The following is a 20236-nucleotide window of genomic DNA, read 5'->3' as shown; positions in this document are numbered from 1 at the left end:
CAGTCAGAGAAAATACTTGTGATATCTAGAACTGGTATTAAAATAACAATGCAACACGGGAAAGCCAGTGGAAAATTTCACAAAAGATGTGAACAAAATTCAACCGAGCGAGAAATCCTAAGAGCAAAGAATATATGGAAAGACACTCAAACCTATTAAAAGAAATTCAAATAAGCATAATAAAACACTACATTACACTTACGAGATTGAGAAAAACTGGGAAGTTTTACATCAGTGTTGGCAAGAAGTAGACAAACCAGGCCCAACATGATTAGCCACGAGGGAAATGTAAGCCAAAGCTACAATGAGATGCCACCCATACCCGCTAGGGCAGCCGTGATAAAAAATTCAATGAGGATGTGAAGAAATCAGAACCCTTAACTCACTGCTGGTGGGAATGTAAAATGGTGCAGGTACTTTTGGAAAACAGCCTGGCAGCTCCCCCGAAAGGGTAAACACAGAGTTACCATATAAGCCAACAGTCCCAGTCCTAGGTATACACCCGACAGAAATGAAAACATGTCTACACAGCACTTGTACATTCATGTGCATCACAACATTATTCATAACAGCCCCAAGTGGGAACAAATTATACAGAGACCATGGAGTGATAACACAGTATGAATATGGGCAAGGGAAAGACTGCAATTTTGTTTTGGTCTTTTCTGGGTATAAAGCGTAACAATACAAAGCTTAACAAGATGATTGTAGTCTACTGTCCAAACTAGGATGCTTCTGAAAGTAAAGAGACAGCTGTATAGTCATGCTGGGACAAGAAGTGAAGACGGGGCAGCCTCCCCAGGAGCCTCAGTCACAAGGGGCCCATCATTTACAGAAGCATTTCTTTACCTCCTTCCCTAAGGGTAAAACAACTGGGTTTTCTATTTCATCAGGAACTACTATTTCCCCTTTGAGTAAGGAAGACAGGAATAAAAAAAAAAAAAAAAAAAGGTAAATCAGAAGTCCAAAGAACGTTAACTTTAAAAAATTACTCTGACATGTGTCTGTAATGTATATAATACACAACCAACCCCTTATTGTAATAACCGTACTTACATACAACACCAAAACGTATCAGAGAACTTGCCTGTACTAGTTTTCAGATGAATCCCATTGGCAAAACAACCCTAAAAGTTTTTAAGTCAAGGAAGTGAATCACTATCAGACAACTATTCACTCAAAGGACATATTTCCTTCATATCAATACCATAACAAAAATAACTAGGAGAAGTAAAGGTTTGATAAACGCATTTTTTTTTTTTTTTTGCATTGCACCTAGTTTGCTTTGGCTAAACCAGCCTGATGTTTGGGAGTATTAAATAATTTACTGCAAAAGAAAATAATAAGCCTAATGTTTAGAATGCTAATAATGTTTTTAAGACTTGTGATTATGAGTCATTTGGCAAGGTAATTTAAGAATTTTCTTATTAAGGGAAAAATTATCATTTACTGAAAATCTCCTAACATGCCAGGTATTTTACCTATAATCTCGATCTTTACAGGAGTCCTGTAAGGTAAGTATATTTATCTGCATCTGTCCTTGAGGAAGTCAGCAGTGGGAAAAACACGCAGACAGTTAAGTACCTGCACAGGGATCACAGACTAAAAACCCTGGCTTATGACTATAAGTGAATCTCAAAGCAGAGATGCTAAAAGGCTGGCAAGCTCCACATTACTGCTGAACAAACGAGCAGCACGCATGAGTACTGCTTAAAAAGAAATCAGACTTAGACTCCATGACATCATACTGTCCACTGCTACAATCTTATTATGTCTTCACTGCCTAATTAAACTATAAAACCGAAAGTCTCTCTCTCTCTCCTGCACACCACACCCAAACCACCCCCCTCCCAAACACACGCACGCACACGGTTACATCATGACACCGTGGGTGGTATTTCTGCGGGAGAAAGCACCAGTGGTGTAACAGACGGGCTGCAAAGGCTTCTGGCTAGTAGTCCAGCTGGTTTAATCTCCCCAGAATCAAACAAACTACAACGAATGGGGTTCTTCTGTGGTACATGATCATCTTCAAGACCTTTCCAGGCCTCAGACTCATCATATAAACATAAGTTTTCACTGATGCATTTACTCCCCCTCCTCCCTGAATAGTCAATGTTGGTTTTGTTTTCACCATTTGGGGAAAAAACAAGCTACACAGCAATTCTGTGGTTTGATCAGAGCTACACAGTCAAAATTAACTCCAATCTCCTGATCTTCAGCAACATTCAGCACATTGTGACCGCTTATCCATTGTCTTTAATCTCTTCTTCTATGACTAAAACTAAAACATAATTATGAGACCTCCTAATGCTAACCCAGCAATGAAGAAGCCAGCTTCTGCTAATTTCTTTATCCAATCCCGCCATGTAAAAGTCCCTAACACAAGGTGAATTCCTGAGGCCCTCTCCCCATCACCACCCAAACAACTAAGAATCCCAGCTCTGAAAGCCAGAGGCTGTTTCAGAAGGGCAATGAAAACCTCACAAAACAGTTATTCCCAACTTTGTGTCCAAGACCATTTGTTTTATATGACGCATTAATTTGTATCTTACTCAACAGTTTGGACCATGCTAATTAAACTTCATAATCCCCAGAGATGATGGGAAAACAGCCCCTGGCTCATCACTGAGGGTCTCCTCTGGGCCCAGAAACTTTATGAGACTCTGTTACACGAGAACAAGCAGAACCACAGGTCTGGAGTCTTGCCCTGTTTAACTTACAGCGATTAACACTGTTCAACACAGCAGTTCTTTATTTTTGTCAGATTCAACAGAAAGGTTTAAGAAATTAAGGGCAACTTTTCACAGTGGCGCTATTACTCCTGGAATTCTTGAGGCAGTTATATTTCCTGAAGGCCAGTCTGCCTGGTAAAATATATACAGCACTACAGACAAAATTATTACAACTTCCCATCCTACCTGAAGACAGTCAGAGGAAAAAATCATTCCAGAAGTCATTCTACTTCCTCCAGAGTGAGTGGCTTTGTGGAAAGGACATCTAGTGAAGCATCAAGCCCACCTCCTCCTCCACATGGTACACAACTGGACGGCACTTTCCAGCCTCTCCTGGGTGAGGCGTGGCCATGTGCCCGAGCTCGGGCCGGGGGATGTGGACAGAAACAAGGTGCTGTGCCCAGGCCTGGGCAGGAAAACTCCCCACAGGAGCCTCCAGTTTCCGCCCCCACGATGACTTACACCTGATGAGCACAGCCACATGTGGAGGATGGAAGGAAGGAAGAACCACAGGACAGAAGGAACTCGGGTTCCTGAGTAACTGGAGGAAAACCTCCCAGGATCAGGGCGCAAGAAATAAACTTCTATCATATCTGAGCCATTAAAAACTTAGGGTGTTTATGCTAGCAGCTGATATTATGTTGATAAATCTGATAAGCTGATAAACACACTGGGAAACTCTAGATGAAGGTTAGACTGACTTGGAATTAGTGACTCAGGGAAGAAGGGACATACCAGGTGGACTCTCTAGACACGTACAGTCAAGGTGACACCACATTTGGCCACAATAAAGCAATCTACTCCAGCATGCAGTAAGAATTCTGCTGAGGAGCTGAAGTTGAAGGAGATACTTTCGAACCATTGATCCTTAACTTCTATAGTTAAACATCAGTTGGTGTAAGTCAGCAAAAATTTGTGAAGATCTTCACACTTCCTTTGCCAAAATTACCGTAAGTCATATTAAAATACAATGTCAGCAGACCACATGAAACCCAGCTCTGACTTCAGTATAAAACTACTTTGAAGTCATTTCACAAAGTGATACAGTAGACAGAGTTCAAGTTGAGTCTCTGTTTGCTTTCTCTCAATAGAACGTTAACATCGAGAAGACCTTTGCTTTCCCATATGGAAGTCACGTCTCTCCTCTTTGCATCGTGAAAATGGTAAAACTTACAGGGTTTCCCTTTCGGTCAAGACCCAAACTGGCTGCTCCCCACAGCCACACCCACTGCTACTGTTGGCAAGCTTGCTCCTCCTTGCTTCCACCTTAGTGGATGCGTCCTTCATCGTAAGGTAATTTCAGAGATGAGGTGGGATAAACCCAACCAATTAAAGAAGGAAATTTATGCTTGTTAAGTACTTTCTATATGCCAGGTACTTTAACATCCTTAATTCCATTTAATCTTCACAACAGTGAGGTGTATACCATAATTTTCCGTTTTACAAATGAGGAAGCAAGGGAGCTTAAACTCAAGGCCACACAGCAAGACAAGCAAGATTCAAGTCCAGGACAAATGGACTCCAAAACGTATTCTTCCCATTTCAAAACGCTGCATTGACCTATGTCATACTGCCATTCTTCAGGCAATGGGAAAACACAGAATTACCAATCGATTTTTATTTCCTTTAAATATTTAGTGACGCAATGGTTCTCAAATTTTGCATCCTTCCACCCATACCTTATCACCACATTTCCACAACACCTAAGCCTGCACTATCCCTCTGACATCGCAGCAGGCATAGGGCTACAACACGGAGAATTCAGAGGATCAACCCAGGAGGAGGCAGGGTCTCACGCTGTCAGGCTTACTGCTGCCCCCCTCAGGAAGTTGTTCTTTCTACCCTGTGAAGGTTTGTTTTCCACAAGAATTATTTCAAAATTTTCTTTTTTTTTAACCAATACTTAAGATTTCCAAAACTCCATTTGAAAGATACTACATTTCTAAGTGAAGTAAAACAGGCGTATGTCAAGGAACTAGAAACACAAGAGGCAGTCTTAGACCTTTTTAGTGGTAGAACATGATTACTACGACACGGTTCTACACAGGATTGGGGGACCATTTTTAATACAATTCTTTAAAGAACTGTGGGGAAGGTCAAAGGCAATTTGTAGTGCTGTACTGCAACTATTTTATCTAAGTAATTATCTACTAACCTAGAATTCTTAGGAGTCAAATGGAGATAAACCAGCTCACTAATCAATATTCTCAATTCACAGCAGCTTTTAAAAACAGCATTAAAATTAAGTCACATTTGATAACTGAAAGTATCAAAAGGCTAATCATCTTAGGTTGGCCTGAGTTTTTATCATAAACTCATAAACCATGCTAAAATTGGGTGATTAATGGTTGTTGTTAGAATAGCTTAATAAGAAATGTGTTTCTGATGACAAAGTCTTAGAAATACTTTCTAATTTTGAAAGGGAATGTCAAACATCAAACACTTACTAAAAATACATTTCTATCAGTGACATTTAAGATGGTAAAACCGTCAGAGCCTGGTTCTTCTGACTACAAAGGTCGGAACATTTCTCTTCCTCTGAAAACCTGCTGTGCTATTCACTGAAGTCCTTCCCGCACGCCGCTCGCATCTTGGGCAGGTGCTGCGTCATGGAAAATCGCGTCTGCATTTTTAAGCCTTACCTTCAGGTAGGATCCATAATATTTGGTGACGTACGGACTGTCACACTGACTCAGCACTGTGATTTCCTGTTGAATGTCTTCTATCTCATCTTCAGCCTCTTCCAGATCAATGATTTTTATGGCAACTACTTTCTGAGTCCGATTGTCAATGCCTTTGAACACTTCACCAAAAGAGCCCTTCCCAATCTTCTCCAGTTTGGTAAAAAGCTCTTCAGGATCTGCTTTTAGGTTCTGTAGGAGAGACAGAAAAGGAGGGAAACTTGAGTAACTCGCAGGACTGACTGCTCTTCCTTGTGGTGATAACACACAGACCATCATCTTTCAAGGACTGATCCTCCACGCACAGACTCTCCCTGTGCTGGCCTGTCATTAAGGCCATCCACCCCGCCACCTTACCCCAGGTTCCAGACCTGGCCTCTGGTTCTCTCTGTCCTTCTTCTCCCCAGGCTTTGGGACAACGTTTCCTCACACCTGGCTGGTCAGAATCTCCTGGGACACTGAGAGATCCCCAAACACTCTCACAATCCTAAGGGGGGTGGAGGGGGGTTGCATAATCCATATTTTTAAAAGACCCCCACTGCGTAGGCACTTTTGAGAAAAAACTGTTGTAAATTATCATGTATATGGTAACCTTCCAACTGCTGGCTCCAGCCCTGCCTTCTGAGTTTTTAACTCCTCAGATCAATCACTTGCTAAGGTACCTCTTTTGACCCGGGTGCCGCAAGCTCGGCATGTATGAACTGAACGTGTCATCGCGCCCGCGGGACTGGCTACCCTCCCATGGTACACTGCCTCCCATGCCACACTGAGGTGTTCAGGGCTCACGTCTTACTTCTATACCCCTGTGCCTGGGCACAGGGACGGATGGTCAGTAAGGGTCCTCTGGGCAATAAAACAAAAACAAAAACAAAAAACCACAGTCTTACACTGACACCAAGAATACACTAATTCCAGGAGACAGAGAGCCTGGGAGAGGGTGAACTGGTCAGAAAGGAGATAAAAGCCATGTGTATACCCAGGAGCAGTGATTCTCAAATCTTAGCGTCAGGCTCTCCTGGAGGGCTTGCTAGACTCCAGACTGCCTGCCACCCCCAAAAGGTTCTGCCTCAGTGAAATCTGGTGGGGCCCAGAATCAGACAGCGCCCAGGTGACGCTGGTCTGGGACCAAGCTTTGAGAACCACTGCTTAGAGACCCGAGGGAGAAGCCAGGCAGCCCTAACAAGACAACGTGCCGAGAAAACAAGGCTTGTTTTTAGGTCAGCTGACCCGATCCCTCCATTAACTGCCCCACCACCACCCTAAGAAAAACAGTAGCATGTCCTTTTCGTGAGTTAATAAAAAAAACAAAGTCAACAAGAATTTATTCAAACCTCTACAATGTCAGAGATGAGAGTGTGGGAGGCTGTTACAAAAATAACTGCCAGTGAGTCCTGCCTGTGTCCACACCCTTTTGCAACATGACTTTGGCAGTCCTCCAGCAAGAAAGAGTCTGGGGCCCCACCCCTTGAGTCTGGGCTGGTTTCGTCACTTGTTTGACCAGCAGAAGGTATCAACCTCTGAGCCGAGGCCCCAGAGGGCTGGCAAGGCTGGGAGTGAGAGAGCCAGCAGCAAGAGGCCCATCACGGCCAGTGCAGGGATCCCAGCTAAGGCCCAAACGTCGTGCATGAGGCAACTCTTGCATAACCTCATTACCATGCACTGCAGCCCTTTGGTGACAAGGAAATCCATGCCAGAGATGACCAAGTCCAAAAAAGGAACTCTGAGATTCTGCTGCCAGAATCTGTCCTCAGAGGAAAGTTGATCTCCTTGGTGGGAAACGTGCCAACCTGCCAAGCATCCTGAGAATTCTTTTTTCAGAAAGATTTAAGCTGAATCACGCACGGGTCATCATCCCAGATCAGAAATATCTGCCGGCCCCTCAACCCACACATCCCATGTACCTGAAGGGCAATCGGTCCCCAGGCAGGAGTCAAAACACACAGAGGACCCTCACCTACCTACCGTCCCCCTCTCCCAGAGCAAGGAGGATGGATGACCGGAGGACTGGGCCGGGTACTATCTGCACAGCCCACTCCTCAGGTCCCAGACTGTTCGCTCCAGAACATCACTGAAAGGTCCAGTGCAACCTGCCCATTCACAAGCTGAGCTGGGAGATCAACATTCGAAGGCAGAGAAGGAAGACGCTTCTCATGGGTCGTGAATCTCATGCATATGGTTAGTAACCTATGTGGTCCATGAACTACTCAACATCTAGCAGTCTGTGCTTCCTCCTCTGTGGGAAGCGCTGGAGACAGAAAAACAGCAGAAACAGCATCTGTCTACAGTAAACGCAGGTAAGAGGGGGGACCCACAAACCGAGGGATCAGACATGTCCCGGGCAGTGTCTGCAGAACAAGGCCCTCCAGGACTGCTGTCTCTCCTCCACACACACCTCTCCATGTCCCTCCAAACCTTCCCCTCTCTGTCAAGAAACAGCCCAACTTCCCACCTGGGGCAGCCTCAGGGTTAAGTGAAAATTTCCAGGAAGTGACACCTGGTTTTCCTACTTCTCGTAGCTTCATTTTCTCGTCTTTCTTCATCACCCTTTTCATCATGACAACACCAGGCCATCTGTCTCTTTAATCTTTAGTCCACTAGATCCTGCGTCTTTCTACACACTCACACCTCGTCTTGTTTATTTTTCATTTCAAGATGTAGGAAAAGCAGGGCACTGTTATGCATAATCACCCTAAGGTCAGGATCCTTGAAAACTGATCAAAATAACGAGAAGACGCATTTCCCGCAGGTCAGGAGGCCCCAGGCACAGGTCTGGGCTCTGAAAATGCTCCCAAGTGCCGTTCCCAACAAGCCCAGGAAAACCTTCACTGGGCTCCACATGGTGGGAAGACCAGAAAAGCCAAGGGCACGTGCCGCCTGGAGGTCTGGAATCAAGGGTTCCACAGACATTTCTCACTGGGATATGGAAGTTTCGGGGTGACCAGCTGCCCCAAAGCCTGGGGTCTCTTAGCAACGGAACAAGCATGAGCACAGCACGAGCAGCAGCCCCCCTGCCACACGGCCGCGAGGGTCCCCAGACCTTCAGGATTCTGACTCCTCCAATGGGAAAGTCCAAGGGTATGATGCTCGGCTCCCCACACCAAGCCCAAGAGGCCGTTCCTGGTCTCCCTTCTGGAGCTCAGGCTTCTGGGGCAACTCAGCCTGTTTCATAATCCTTGAGAGAATTCATTTAAATACTTCTATGATGACTTAAGTATTTTATATTTTTAAACCTGAACAGCTATTACTGTGTTCTTTTGATCACTTCTGGCAATGAAAAATGCATTTGGCATCACTAATCAACTTTCAAAGTTCCTGAGCTTCATATGTACCACGTGCACAGCCACACACACTACACTGCTCTGGGCTGAAGCCAAGCTCCAGGAAGAGAAAAAGAAAACTGTCTAGATTTGACGTGTTCTAATGCCTGCACCTTATCACATCACCATCCCTGTGGCAAGCAACAGGCGAGAGGGCACCACGGTCCAGCTGGGTCTGGACCAGATGTGCCCCCTCTTCTGAACTTGGCAAGCATCCCAGGTGAATGGCAGAACTCTCCTCCTGGAGCTGAACTCGGCCTCAGAATCCCCCTCACCCCAGCGCCCCAGGCAGCCACCACCAAGTCAGCCGGCACACAGCCTGGCGCACCTGCCGCCAACAGGTCTCTGCTGGCTGTTTACCACCTCCTCCTTCCACATCTGCCCGACTCTCCCACCCCGGCTTTCCTCGTGGGCCCCACTGTTACGAGTGTTACTATCTACCATTTCCAAAGCTGGAAACCCTGCACCTCAGTCCCTTTTCCTACCTCCAAACTGCCTCAGCATGCGGTTCCCCGGCCGCGCCCTGCTTGACCCCCAGCAGGTAAGCCTCCAGCAGACCTGACTCAGGACCTCCCTCTCCGCTCTGCAGGCAGAGTTCAGCTCCCCTAAAGCTCATGGTTCCCCTTCATTGCTTAAAACAACCCAGAAAACATAGCGTCTCGAGACTTAAGTCACACATGCCCACTGTCAATCTGAACTCGCAGTCCCTTCTTAACCTGACCTTCTGCCACTCCCCCCAGCTTCCCCTCCTGTCACCAAATACGACGCTGTGGGGCGGGGGAGTGGGGTACGTGGGGGTTCTCGGTGTAGCAATGGAGGTCTGCACCCCGACTGCGGTGCTTCTGCTGGAGTTTTGTGTCCTTTCTGCACCTTATTTCTTCTGTCCCTAACGAGGCCACTATTACTTCACTACTATAGGTGAAAAGTTCCTTATCTGCTGCTTCAACCCACTAAAACCTGACAACTCCCTTGAACAAAGACTCCTTCTCTCCAGAGCATGTTTTTTGATGCCACAGGCTGAAAACTGTATTAACATCTCACAGATTACTTTCTCCCTCAAGATTATGATCTAACAGTTTAAAACATATCATAATCTTGCCAACCTAACGCAGCAAAGAAGTGAACAGCATGGGGACCTGCAGGCACCATCAAGTCCCCTCAGAAAGCAAATAATAAAAACAAAAACCCAGCCCAAATTCAGAGCATTACATGATGGAGACAAGGAAAATGCAGCTGTGGCCTAAAAAATTATATGAGACCCCATGTGCACCAAACAGAGGCTCGGCTCTGATTCTGCAAAATACCATTTGGGGCAGCAGCTATACGAGATGTGGAGAGAAAAGACACTAGATACACCCCCCAAAATAAGCTGGAGAACAGATATTCACACTGCCCTCCTGAATGCTTGAATTATCTGCCAAAAATTCAGGTTTCTAAGCAGCCACAGGCACTTGGAGTCCAAACAACACAAGTTCAGATCTCAGCTCCACCCAGTTACCAGCAAGTCCCTGAACCACCCAGCCTGTTTCCGTATCTGGGAAACGGGGTAACACTACCTACTTCTTCAGATGCTGGAAGGGTAAAATAAGACCACAAGGAAAGCTCTCTGCATGGTGTCTGCTAGGAAGTCAGTCCTCAGCAGAGAGAGGCCATCTCTGCTGCTGCTGTTTTCTGCTCGTCTTAATTCTGAGCTGTTCTTTCTGACGGTACTTGGTCAAGATTCAGTAGTTTCTTAGAAGCCTCTCACTTAAACTAGAGCCAGAAGCAAAATCCAGATCACGGGACTCACAAGCCAGCGCACCTCCCAAGGCACTATCCTAAAAGCAACTAAAATAACGAAGCCTCTTCTCCCTCAGGAAGGGGACAAGGAGAATTCTAGGGGGCCCGAGTGAGCATCCTCAGAGAGAAGGAAACGTCTGCAGAACTCCCGAGGTGCAGAGGCCACACGTGGTGCAGCTAAATGAACCACCAGCCAGGGAGGCCAGAAGGCCCTGAGGCCTGGAGGGTGTTGTGACATGAGGCTCCAAAGGAGGCGGTCCCTGAGCCACTGATGCAATGACCCCACCGGAAGGATTAGGCTCTTAGGGCTAAGAAATGATGCTCAGAGCTGTAAGCAAACCAAAGATCCCAACTATGAGAACCTTCCATAAACCTCTCTTTAACTTTCCTATAATGGTAACTACTAAGTCCCTTAAAATAGGGAAGGAAAGAAGGCTCAAGTCCCTTGGTAGCCTCAGGAGAAGGGCCTCAAGTTACATGAATAGAAGGGATTTTAAATGGGGAAGCACAGCAGGCCCCGCCCAGGGAGTCGCAGCAAAGGCAAGATGCAGAAGGCACAGAGCCGGGGCACAGGACACCCGACCAGCCTGTCAAGAGGGCTACACGCTTCGTGAACAGAAACACGTATTTTCACAGTTTGTGAAAGAGGAAGCCTATTGACAATTTCTGAGCAGAAACTTGAACCTAAGAGATCATCTTGCAAAACAATCTGCGTTAAGACTCGAATGCACAGGCAGTTGCAAGCTGACTCCCATAAATGAGGGTCCCGGCCTCCCCTCGGTCACAAAGAGCTGCAGTCAAAGGCCGTGAACCTCTGGTCTTGGATGTGGCCTGGGTGGAACAAAGCCGCAAGAAAAACGAGTGCTATTTCTGAGGGTGCGCCCATAGGAGGAGCCATCCCATCTTCTGGCGACTGTGGGGTTGTGGGATGTGTCCAAGGACACAGTGCATGTGACAGACCCTGAAGCGGAACTTGTGGTCCTCTGATTCCCAACGGCAAGCATGCTGAGCACCGGCTGCCCAGCTCCACCAGCAAAACCCAGCAGAAAGAGCACAGAGTCAAGACTCCAAAGCCCCAGCTTTCCTCTTGCCGTGACACTTCGCTGCATGGCCTTGAGCAAGTTCTTAACTTCTCAGCAAATTACAACAATGGTGTCTGAAGTATTTGTTTACCTCACAGGTTTGTCAAAGGATCAAATCAGCCTAAGAGCGGGGTGCACAGCAAACCCTCCTGCAGAGATGAGGCGCCGTGTGACCTGCAGCGCCGGCATGGACACGCCGCAAGCACACCTGAGACCACGTGAGACATCTCTGAACAGCACTCGGTTTTGGAGACATTTTTAGAAATCACCTAAACACTGGCCATAACAGTGACTGAGAACAGACCGTTTGTAGTAACACAATGCAACAAAGTCCCAACAAGACTAAAAAACTATTGTCATTTTAAAGTGGGGCTTAACTTTATATTCCTACTTTTTTGTTTTGTTTTGTTTTTTGTTTTGGGGGAGGGTGATTAGGTTTATTTATTTATTTTAATGGAAGTACTGGGGATTGAACCCAGCACCTCATGCATGCTAAGCATGCACTCTACCACTCCCTTACATTCCTACTTTTTAATACAAATTATTCTTTCCATAAAGAAGATATCCTTAAGCTAATCAGTAACAAATAAAATGCCCTGAAATCATGTCTCATCAGTTTAATCTAACCGTTATATTTCAAGAAGAATTCTGTACTCAAAGTGAAATTGGGAAGTTTGCCAATCAAGCCTATCAACCAATAAAGGTTTTCTCTCATTCTAACAAGTTTAAAGCTCCCTCTTTATCATCGGGTCTCTCCCACACGTCCCCCAACAGAAAATCAAGCTGCCCTTTTAATAAAATATATACAGGAATACACACACACACACACACACACACACACACACACACACACACACACACACACACACACACGACTAATGCAAAGTTTATAAACAAAAAAAGACCCCCAGAAGCCAAATACCCTTTTATGGGGACTGTCCCAGAAATCCTGTAAGCAGAAATTTCTGCCAGGCCCAAAGCCCATTCAACACTGGGAGTGGAGGCAGAAAGGAACATGGGGGCACAGCCTGGGCTCCTTCCTGGCCGGGAGCCCCTCACATCCTCCTGCTGTGGGCTCACGTGCCCATGCCCCCAGCAGCCAGCCCCAGACGCAGCCGGAGGAGAACAGAGCGGGGCAGACTTGGAGCTCCTGGCTCTGACCTGACGAGGTCTCAGGTCAGGACTTTCTCTCTTATCCCAAACGCTGACTCAGGACCCCAGCTCCCCGGGAAAAGCAGACTCAAACCTGCAGCATGTTTCCTTCTCAGTCGGCCCACACCCCTCAAGGGTACTAATGACAGTGGTGGGGTCCTGGCTGGAAGAAAGAAGGCCCCACACAGTGGTGTCTGCCGTCTCTGTGATGGCCTCAGCCCCCTCAGCGGGGAGCAGAAACCATAGGGACGGAGTAGATACCATGAGGGTCCACACGGACGGCCTCCCCATGCAGGATAGGTGGTTCCCAGCACAGGCTGCACGCCAGCCAGCCCCACCCTGGACCATTAAATCCAAACCTCTGGGGAAAGGACCCCAGCACCAGTATTATTCAAATCTCCCCCCAGAAGATTCCAGCATGTGGCCAAGGTGGAGAGTAGTGGTCTGGTCCAGGAGGCCGCCAGCAGGCACACCTGGAGAACTCCTGGATCACATCGGAGCAGGGGGCGCGGTGTCTCCCTGCTGCTCATGTCTCCATCCTTCCCCTCTCCAATCCTTTCCCGTCCTCCTGCCTCGCTGACCACCGAGGACGCCCCTCTCTGCCTCTAGCACCATGTGTTTCATGCTAACTAGTTGGTTGATTTAAGGTCTCCAAAATAAAAACATTCTCCGAATAAAGAGCTTTAAATAGCAGGTGGCTCCAGTTAGTTCAAAGAATTGACATTTCTCCAATTTTCAAATATTCTTCAGAAGAAAAGTCTCAGTCCTAGCTAACTGACGAAAGGTCATTTTTAAATTTGAGGCCTAAATCACAGGTGTACAGAAACACGCATTTCTCTACAACACACTAAATCTACCCATCACTACGGTGTGAGTTCCCCTGACCTGTTTCCACAGCAGATAATTTCCTCTTCTAAGGAGCACGTTCATTCCAGTCTCTCTACCTGAGCTCTCTTCACACATTACAAATACCCCACCATCCGGCTCAGTGAACTCATTTCACCATAGTCTACACCTTTGTTTCAATCTATCTGCGTAAACATTCTGCAGTATTTGACAAAAAAGAAAACCGAGACAAAGAGATGTAAAATTTACAACTTTATATCTAGACCTGCCTATTCAAATTACTAGAAATTTTCCTAAAATTCTGTCCTTAATAGGTAGGGAATCCTAGTAGGAGCATTCTAGTCCTCTTATATGGATGTTTAAGATAGAGGCTACTCTAGCTAGTAAGAAATACAATTTTTAGAAAATGTGAAAAAGGTGACAGCAAGCACTTAGGTGAAGCTATGACTTCTGGCCTCAGTACCTAATCAACACCCCCAGCCCCCACGGGTGTCTGGAGCTCGGTGAGGTCAGAGGTCAGGGAGAAGCCACCCTGGGGAGAGCACGGCTCCTGGTCTGCATGGGGATGAGGGCCAGGCCCCAAGGCCGCCCTTGTTTGCTCAGGGTCAGGCTCTGTCTCGGCATGAACTGAACACAGGGCTCCAGGGCTCTGGCTACTCTTCTGCCATCCTCCCGCCCAGTGCCCACGCTCCTGGCACAGTGCTAGACTTGCTCAAGCCCCCTGGATGGCAGAGCCAGCCGAGGAACCAAGGCCCTGGGGCTTCAACTGGCCCAGGGTCACAAAGCTCAGTGCAAACTTGGCCCCGACGAAGCTTCCACATCCCAGAGTCTCCCCACCAGGCCTCCCCAGGGATGCTGGAAGCACTTTTCTTCAGCAAAAGCCTCCCTGGCTCAAAGATGAAGTCCTGGGGTTTCTCAGAGGTGATGAGCAGGCCCAGATGCCAAGTCAAGGACCGAAATCAGGCCAGCTTTGTTGGGCAAGCACGTGATGAAAGACATGTAGTGCATTCCAAATAAATTATACCACTCACTGAGAAATGAATCCTGGCATCTCCTTTATTAAAAACCAAAACATAAATAACAAACCTGCCCTGGAAAATATTCTGACCCTACCCTACAGTAAGAAGCCCCGACAAACAGCAGCAGCTCCTGTTTCCAAAAGCCCCGCCATGCAAAGCCTGGCGCTAAGCACTTGTCATAAATACCCCCTTCCAGATCTCACAACTAGCCCAGGAGAAAGGGACCACGATCCTCATGCCACAGCCGAGAAACCCGGGGTGCAGAGGGCAGGTCACTTACACAGGGCCCCCCACAGCTGGTGAGTGGGGGCAAAGCCCTCTGTCTATGCGTGGTGGGTCAGCCTCTAGACTGAAGGTGCAGGTAAGCTGCCAGCCTGGTGGGAGGCCCAACGGGAGAGGCCTGAGCTGGAAGGCCTGTCCTGGGGTGACCACGCTGGAATGCTACCCCCAGCAGTGGGACTACTGATGCTGCCTCCAGTCCCCTGTGGGTGAACTCACCTTCCTGTGTGTATTTTGTACAAGCTTGCAGTAACAACAGTGAGTATCTGGGAACTCTGACTATTCTAAAAACCAGGCCAAATACATTTGGGGATATCTGTATTTCAATCAGTAATCACGTTTCCTTTACCTGAAAATCCTTCAGCTTTTAGAGGCATCAGGGGAAAATGGCTGGAATAGAACAGCTAAGGTCACGGAAAAAGTTGATTTATCACAATAGGAAGGCACGCCTCCTGCCCTCGGTGGGGGAGGTGGTCCCCGAGCGTCCATCTATCCCTAGGAGGGGCGGCAAGAGAGGGTGTGCGATGCATGCAGTCAGCCGATCTCACGTCCCACAGAAGTCCTGTGGCCCCGTGTCACCAGGGAGACGACTGTCACCCAGTCAGCCATGCTGTGTCACCTCGGGAGGGCAAGGACTGCGGGCAGTGGCAAGGGCAGGGTGGCCAGCCCCTTCTTCGAGGGCCAGACAGCACACACCTTCGGCTGTGGGCTCTGTTACATATTCTCTCTCTCTACAACCATCTGAAAACATAAAAACCCATTCTGAGCTCAAAGCCAGCAAAAGCAGCTGTACTCTGCCCATTCCTACGCCAGACCATTAAGATGGTCAGTATGTAAGACTATCCACTGCCTCCCACACTGTCCGATCCCGTGGAGGGAACCCATTTCCAGCGCGCAGCACAGGAGCTGTCGTGACTGCTCAGAAATAACTCCCATGCATTACTCAACGGAAGTAAGAAACGCCCGTCCCCGTCCTCACTGCCACACTCCTCCACCCGCCTGCCCTCCAGCTGCCCAAAGGGAGAGGAAGAAAGCAGCATGGTGTGAGCACTTGTAATGCACCCAGAGCTGCCTTCACTTGGGGAGTCCATCACCTCCTTCCCCAGCCCTCTGAAGAGGCTGCCCTAACAGGTGACAAAGTGGAGGTTTCGTGTGTGCATCATGAACTCGGGGACAGAGCCAGAGGGGTGGAGCTTAGCTCTGAAGCCAATGTTCTTTCTGTTACCTTACACCGAGACCCCTAAAACGCCAGCTCTGGTGGAATGGCTCCCTGTTAAGGACATTTGTACAGAGACAGCTTTGCACCATGGTCCTCAGGCAGGTTCAAGCCAGCCCTCCAGGTACGATGTTCGGACGTGTGAAGGACCACCGGGATGTACACAGGCTCTCACAATGAAAGCACACGTCAGGCTAGAGCAAGACTCTTCACCCATGCCGGCTCTAACCTCTGGCCCCTCCACTGCTGGCTCTGGGCAGTGCCTGTGTACATCAGTCTCCCCTCCTGCACAGAATGGGCTCATTTCAAACAGTCTAGGCCTGGCATGGAGGAACCCTCAATAAATGTCCGTGGCATGAATTAGCGAGGCCCAAGCTGCCCCTTCGCAAAGAGGAGGCAAGCAGACCCTCCCGGATTAAAGAACCGGCTGGTGCACCCAGGGCACAGACGGACAGCCCAGATGGTGACCCCCGGGGAAGGGAGCGCTGCCCTCGTAGGTAGGGAACCTTAAACAGGAAGCGAGATGTTATTTCTAGTGCTCATTTGGGTCCATTCCCGCTGTCTCTCATCTTGACAGCAGCAGAGAGAGCAGCCCCCGGAGCCCAGTTGCCTGGATCTGATTCCCAGATCTGATGAGGGACCCTCCAGAAGTCACGTTGTTGCCTGGGGCCTCAGTTTCCGCTTCTGTAAAAGGGGTAAGGAGCACCTACATCAAAGGCTGTGGGAGGGTGAAATGAGCTAAGCTACGCGTCTGTGTGGGTTATCCCCTCTCCCCGTCCTCCACCATCAGCCCAGGGTTCAGCTCAAGCTCACGGTCAGGCCACCCTCTGCTGCATCACCCCCAACCCAGCTCCGCCATCAACAGAGACCTGCTTTCTGTCACCCTGCATCAGTGTCGCCAATCCACAGGGAACCAGAACATTCTCAGCACTTCCAGAACCTCCTTCCTGAGGATCACAGCAGAGTTCAGGTTTCAGCAAAGAGAAAAGTCACCACCTGGGCCATCACTCTGCTTTAGGGTCACTGCTAATCCCCCTTCCCTTAGCTTATCTGCACCTGAAGCTGACCTTCAGCTCCAGGGGTTGTCAGCCCATCTTATATGCCCCGTCTCACCATCTCCCCCCATAGGCCTTTCTTCTGCTCCTCCCATCCTCTGTCTGTCTGTCTCTCACACTCACACACACACACACACACACACACACACACACACACACACTCAGGAACACTCCCTGTGCTGGAATCACCACTCTAGGGAGCACTTCCCGCAGTGGCCCACCTAGCACTTCACCCCCCAAGGCTCACTATCTTGTTCCCACACAGCCCCTGGTAGCCCTTCTGTCTTGCTTGCTCCTTCATTAGACAACAAACTGATGAAAGAATTTCATCATTATTGGAAAAAACCACGGTAGAGATACTGAAAAAAACCACAGTAGAGATATCACTTTGTTCTGCCCTCTCAAAACCTGTCATGCTTTCTGGAAGATGCCATAAGGAAAACCAAATGAGGGGGCAAAGGAGTCTAGGGCTGGGGTTCAGGGGGATGATTGAAAGAAATGAGTTAATAACCGAAAATTACATAAGAGAGTTATTCCATCAACATAAAACAGAAAAGACAAATTATTTCTATTATCTTGGCCTGCTGCCCACCTTGTGCACGATTTTTCAGGCTCCATCCTGCTCACTCCAATCATGTTGCCCTGAAGCCCTCACCTCTTCTGTGGGTGGGTTAAGCTAGCTGTAACCCTAAAATGCCCCCAGAAGAGTGACTAATGTAATCCAACTCTTTGTTATTAGACTGCTGGTCTCTATTTTGCCATATTGATATAACATATCAATGTTATATTGGAAGTAGCAGTAAATCTATGAAAATCACAGTAAGTCGCCCTTTCCTTCATTAACTTGCTGGAGGGATGCAAAATGCTGCAGCCAGTTCAGAAAGCAGTTTGGCAATTCCTCAAAAGTTAAGCATAAAACCACGTGTCCCAGCAATTCCACTCCCAAGAGAACTGAAAACACACGTCCACTCAAAGACGTACACGCGAACGAGCGTAGCAGCTCTATTCACAACAGCCAAACACTGGAGACCTCAGTGTCCATCAGCGGGTGAACCGACAGAAACACAGCCTTCTATGGGATGTTATTCAGCAATAAACGGGCATAAACTACTGACGCACGCTCTGTCACAAGCCTGAGAAACACTACACCAGGCGAAAGAAGCCAGTCACGAGGGACCACATATCATAGGACTCCACTGACACGAAATGTGCAGAAAAGGCAAACTAATGGACACAAAAAGTAGATTAGGGGTGTCCTGGGGCTGGGGTGGAACGGAGGCTACCTGTAAACACGCACAAGGGATCATACTGGGCCATGAAAAGTTCTACACTGATTTATGGTGATGGTTTCACGACTTGGCCAAAGTCACTAAAAATCACTGAACTGTACACTTGAAGGATGGGCATTTTATGATACATGAAATACAACCACAACAAAGCAGTTTAAAAGAAAAACGCACTTTTTCTCTATTCACCTGTCTCCCCCAAGTGACTGCGGGAGAGGTCGGGCAAAGACTTCATTCGACTCGTCTTATCTGGCATCTAGCGAAATCCCTGGCACGTGATGAGCGCTCAATGTCCGGTGGACGAATGACTTTTTGAAAAACAAAACAAAATACAAAATTTCGTTGTCTTCTATTGCCTCATGATTTACCGAAACTGTGCATCCCTGTCTCCTCTTCCACACCCTCGAGCACCAGAACAGATCAGCTGTACAGGCCGCCAAGCCGGCGTGTGCCGGGGCCCCAAGCGGATCACCGCGGGACCAACACTTCAGGGCGGATACCGACCGACCATCCACCAAGTGCGGTGTTTGTCTCTGTTCAAAGTTTAAAAAGATAAATTGTTTTCCTTATGTTTTTGTAACAGCAATATTATAAAAACCTTTGGGGCTGTGGGTAGTGAGGAAATAGCATGACATAAGTATCAGATTTCGAAAAAGTGAAGGTTCAAGAAAATTATAATCTGAATTCAGTTCTTTCATGACAGATTCGTTATTTTTGACTTACAAGCAGCCAAATGATTAAGTGCACAAGACACTGTCCCAGGGGAATTAAACACCGTGAGTGAAACCATTCTGTCTACCAAGTAGCGCCGGACAGGAGGGTGTTTCAGTAGAGCACGATTATTAAAGGAAGGACTCTATCGATCTTGCTTTGCAGTTTAAGCTTTTATTTTCTCAACTAGCACTGCAGCAAAAATCATGCAGCAGTGAGTAAAAATATACTGCCTGCTACATTTCTCACTCCGGAGAACTCATGTGGTAGGTCCTACTTAATCCCAGGTTTCCAGCATCTGCTGTTTCGATCTAGGAACACAATACACTTCCTCCTACACTTCCTCGTGGTCTAAGTGTGAAGTGTCGAGCTGAAGGGTGTAGTTCAAAGCCTGGCAGGGCCACATTCTTGCTGGATGACCTCTGGCAATAACCTTTGTGTTGTGGTTTCCGGATCTTTGAAGAGGGGATGGTTCAGTGATTTAATTTCCTTTAGTCATCAGCCATTTATAACTTATTTCTTCTCCCAGCTTGAAGACTGAGATCTTCACAAGACTGCTTCACTTTCTGGACGTGGTACTCAGCTCTCATGAGTTACCTTCTCTCAGCACCACAGTCCACCAGCCCCGGTGTTGACTGCTCTGTCGGCCACTGTAAAGTACTGTCAACGGGGACTTAATTAAGCAAACTGTTAGAAGGTGTGCAAAAAACCTAAGTAATACAGCTGAGTATGGACTATTCCAGCTGTCTTTCTTGTCTGTCAGGTAACGGGCAAAAAGACTGACAAAAACAATATACTCATCCTTTGCACAGTCAAAAAAAAAAATCACTCTACCTGGAGGTTGGTTCCAACTTCCTCCCCGTCCTGCATGTTACTGATAACTAAAACCGAACCAGCCCTAACAGATTCCAGTTCAATTCAAAGAGCACCATGGAATTCCTCACACCCATCTACCACTGCATGCTTTTCGGAAAATCATCATATAGCTGATCTCTTAGAGACAAGAAACACCATACGAGAGAAAGCCCATTTACTTCGGCTGAAGAAACACACAGTAAACATCACATGGCTGAAATCT

The 20236-nt window shown here is 47.5% G+C and overlaps 1 protein-coding gene across 1 annotated transcript in view; it reads right to left on the bottom strand.

Moving 5' to 3' along the window:
- Positions 1-20236, bottom strand: part of STK24 (serine/threonine kinase 24) — a 93140-nt gene that overhangs the window by 48144 nt on the left and 24760 nt on the right. Inside the window, exon 2 of the mRNA XM_031466241.2 lies at positions 5378-5608. Coding sequence (XP_031322101.1) covers positions 5378-5608 — 231 coding nt within the window. The remainder of the gene's footprint in view (positions 1-5377; positions 5609-20236) is intronic.

This window comes from Camelus dromedarius, chromosome 13, assembly GCF_036321535.1.
Source record: "Camelus dromedarius isolate mCamDro1 chromosome 13, mCamDro1.pat, whole genome shotgun sequence".
Classification (NCBI taxonomy): Eukaryota; Metazoa; Chordata; class Mammalia; order Artiodactyla; family Camelidae; genus Camelus; species Camelus dromedarius.
This window is presented reverse-complemented; position numbering and strand designations above follow the sequence as displayed.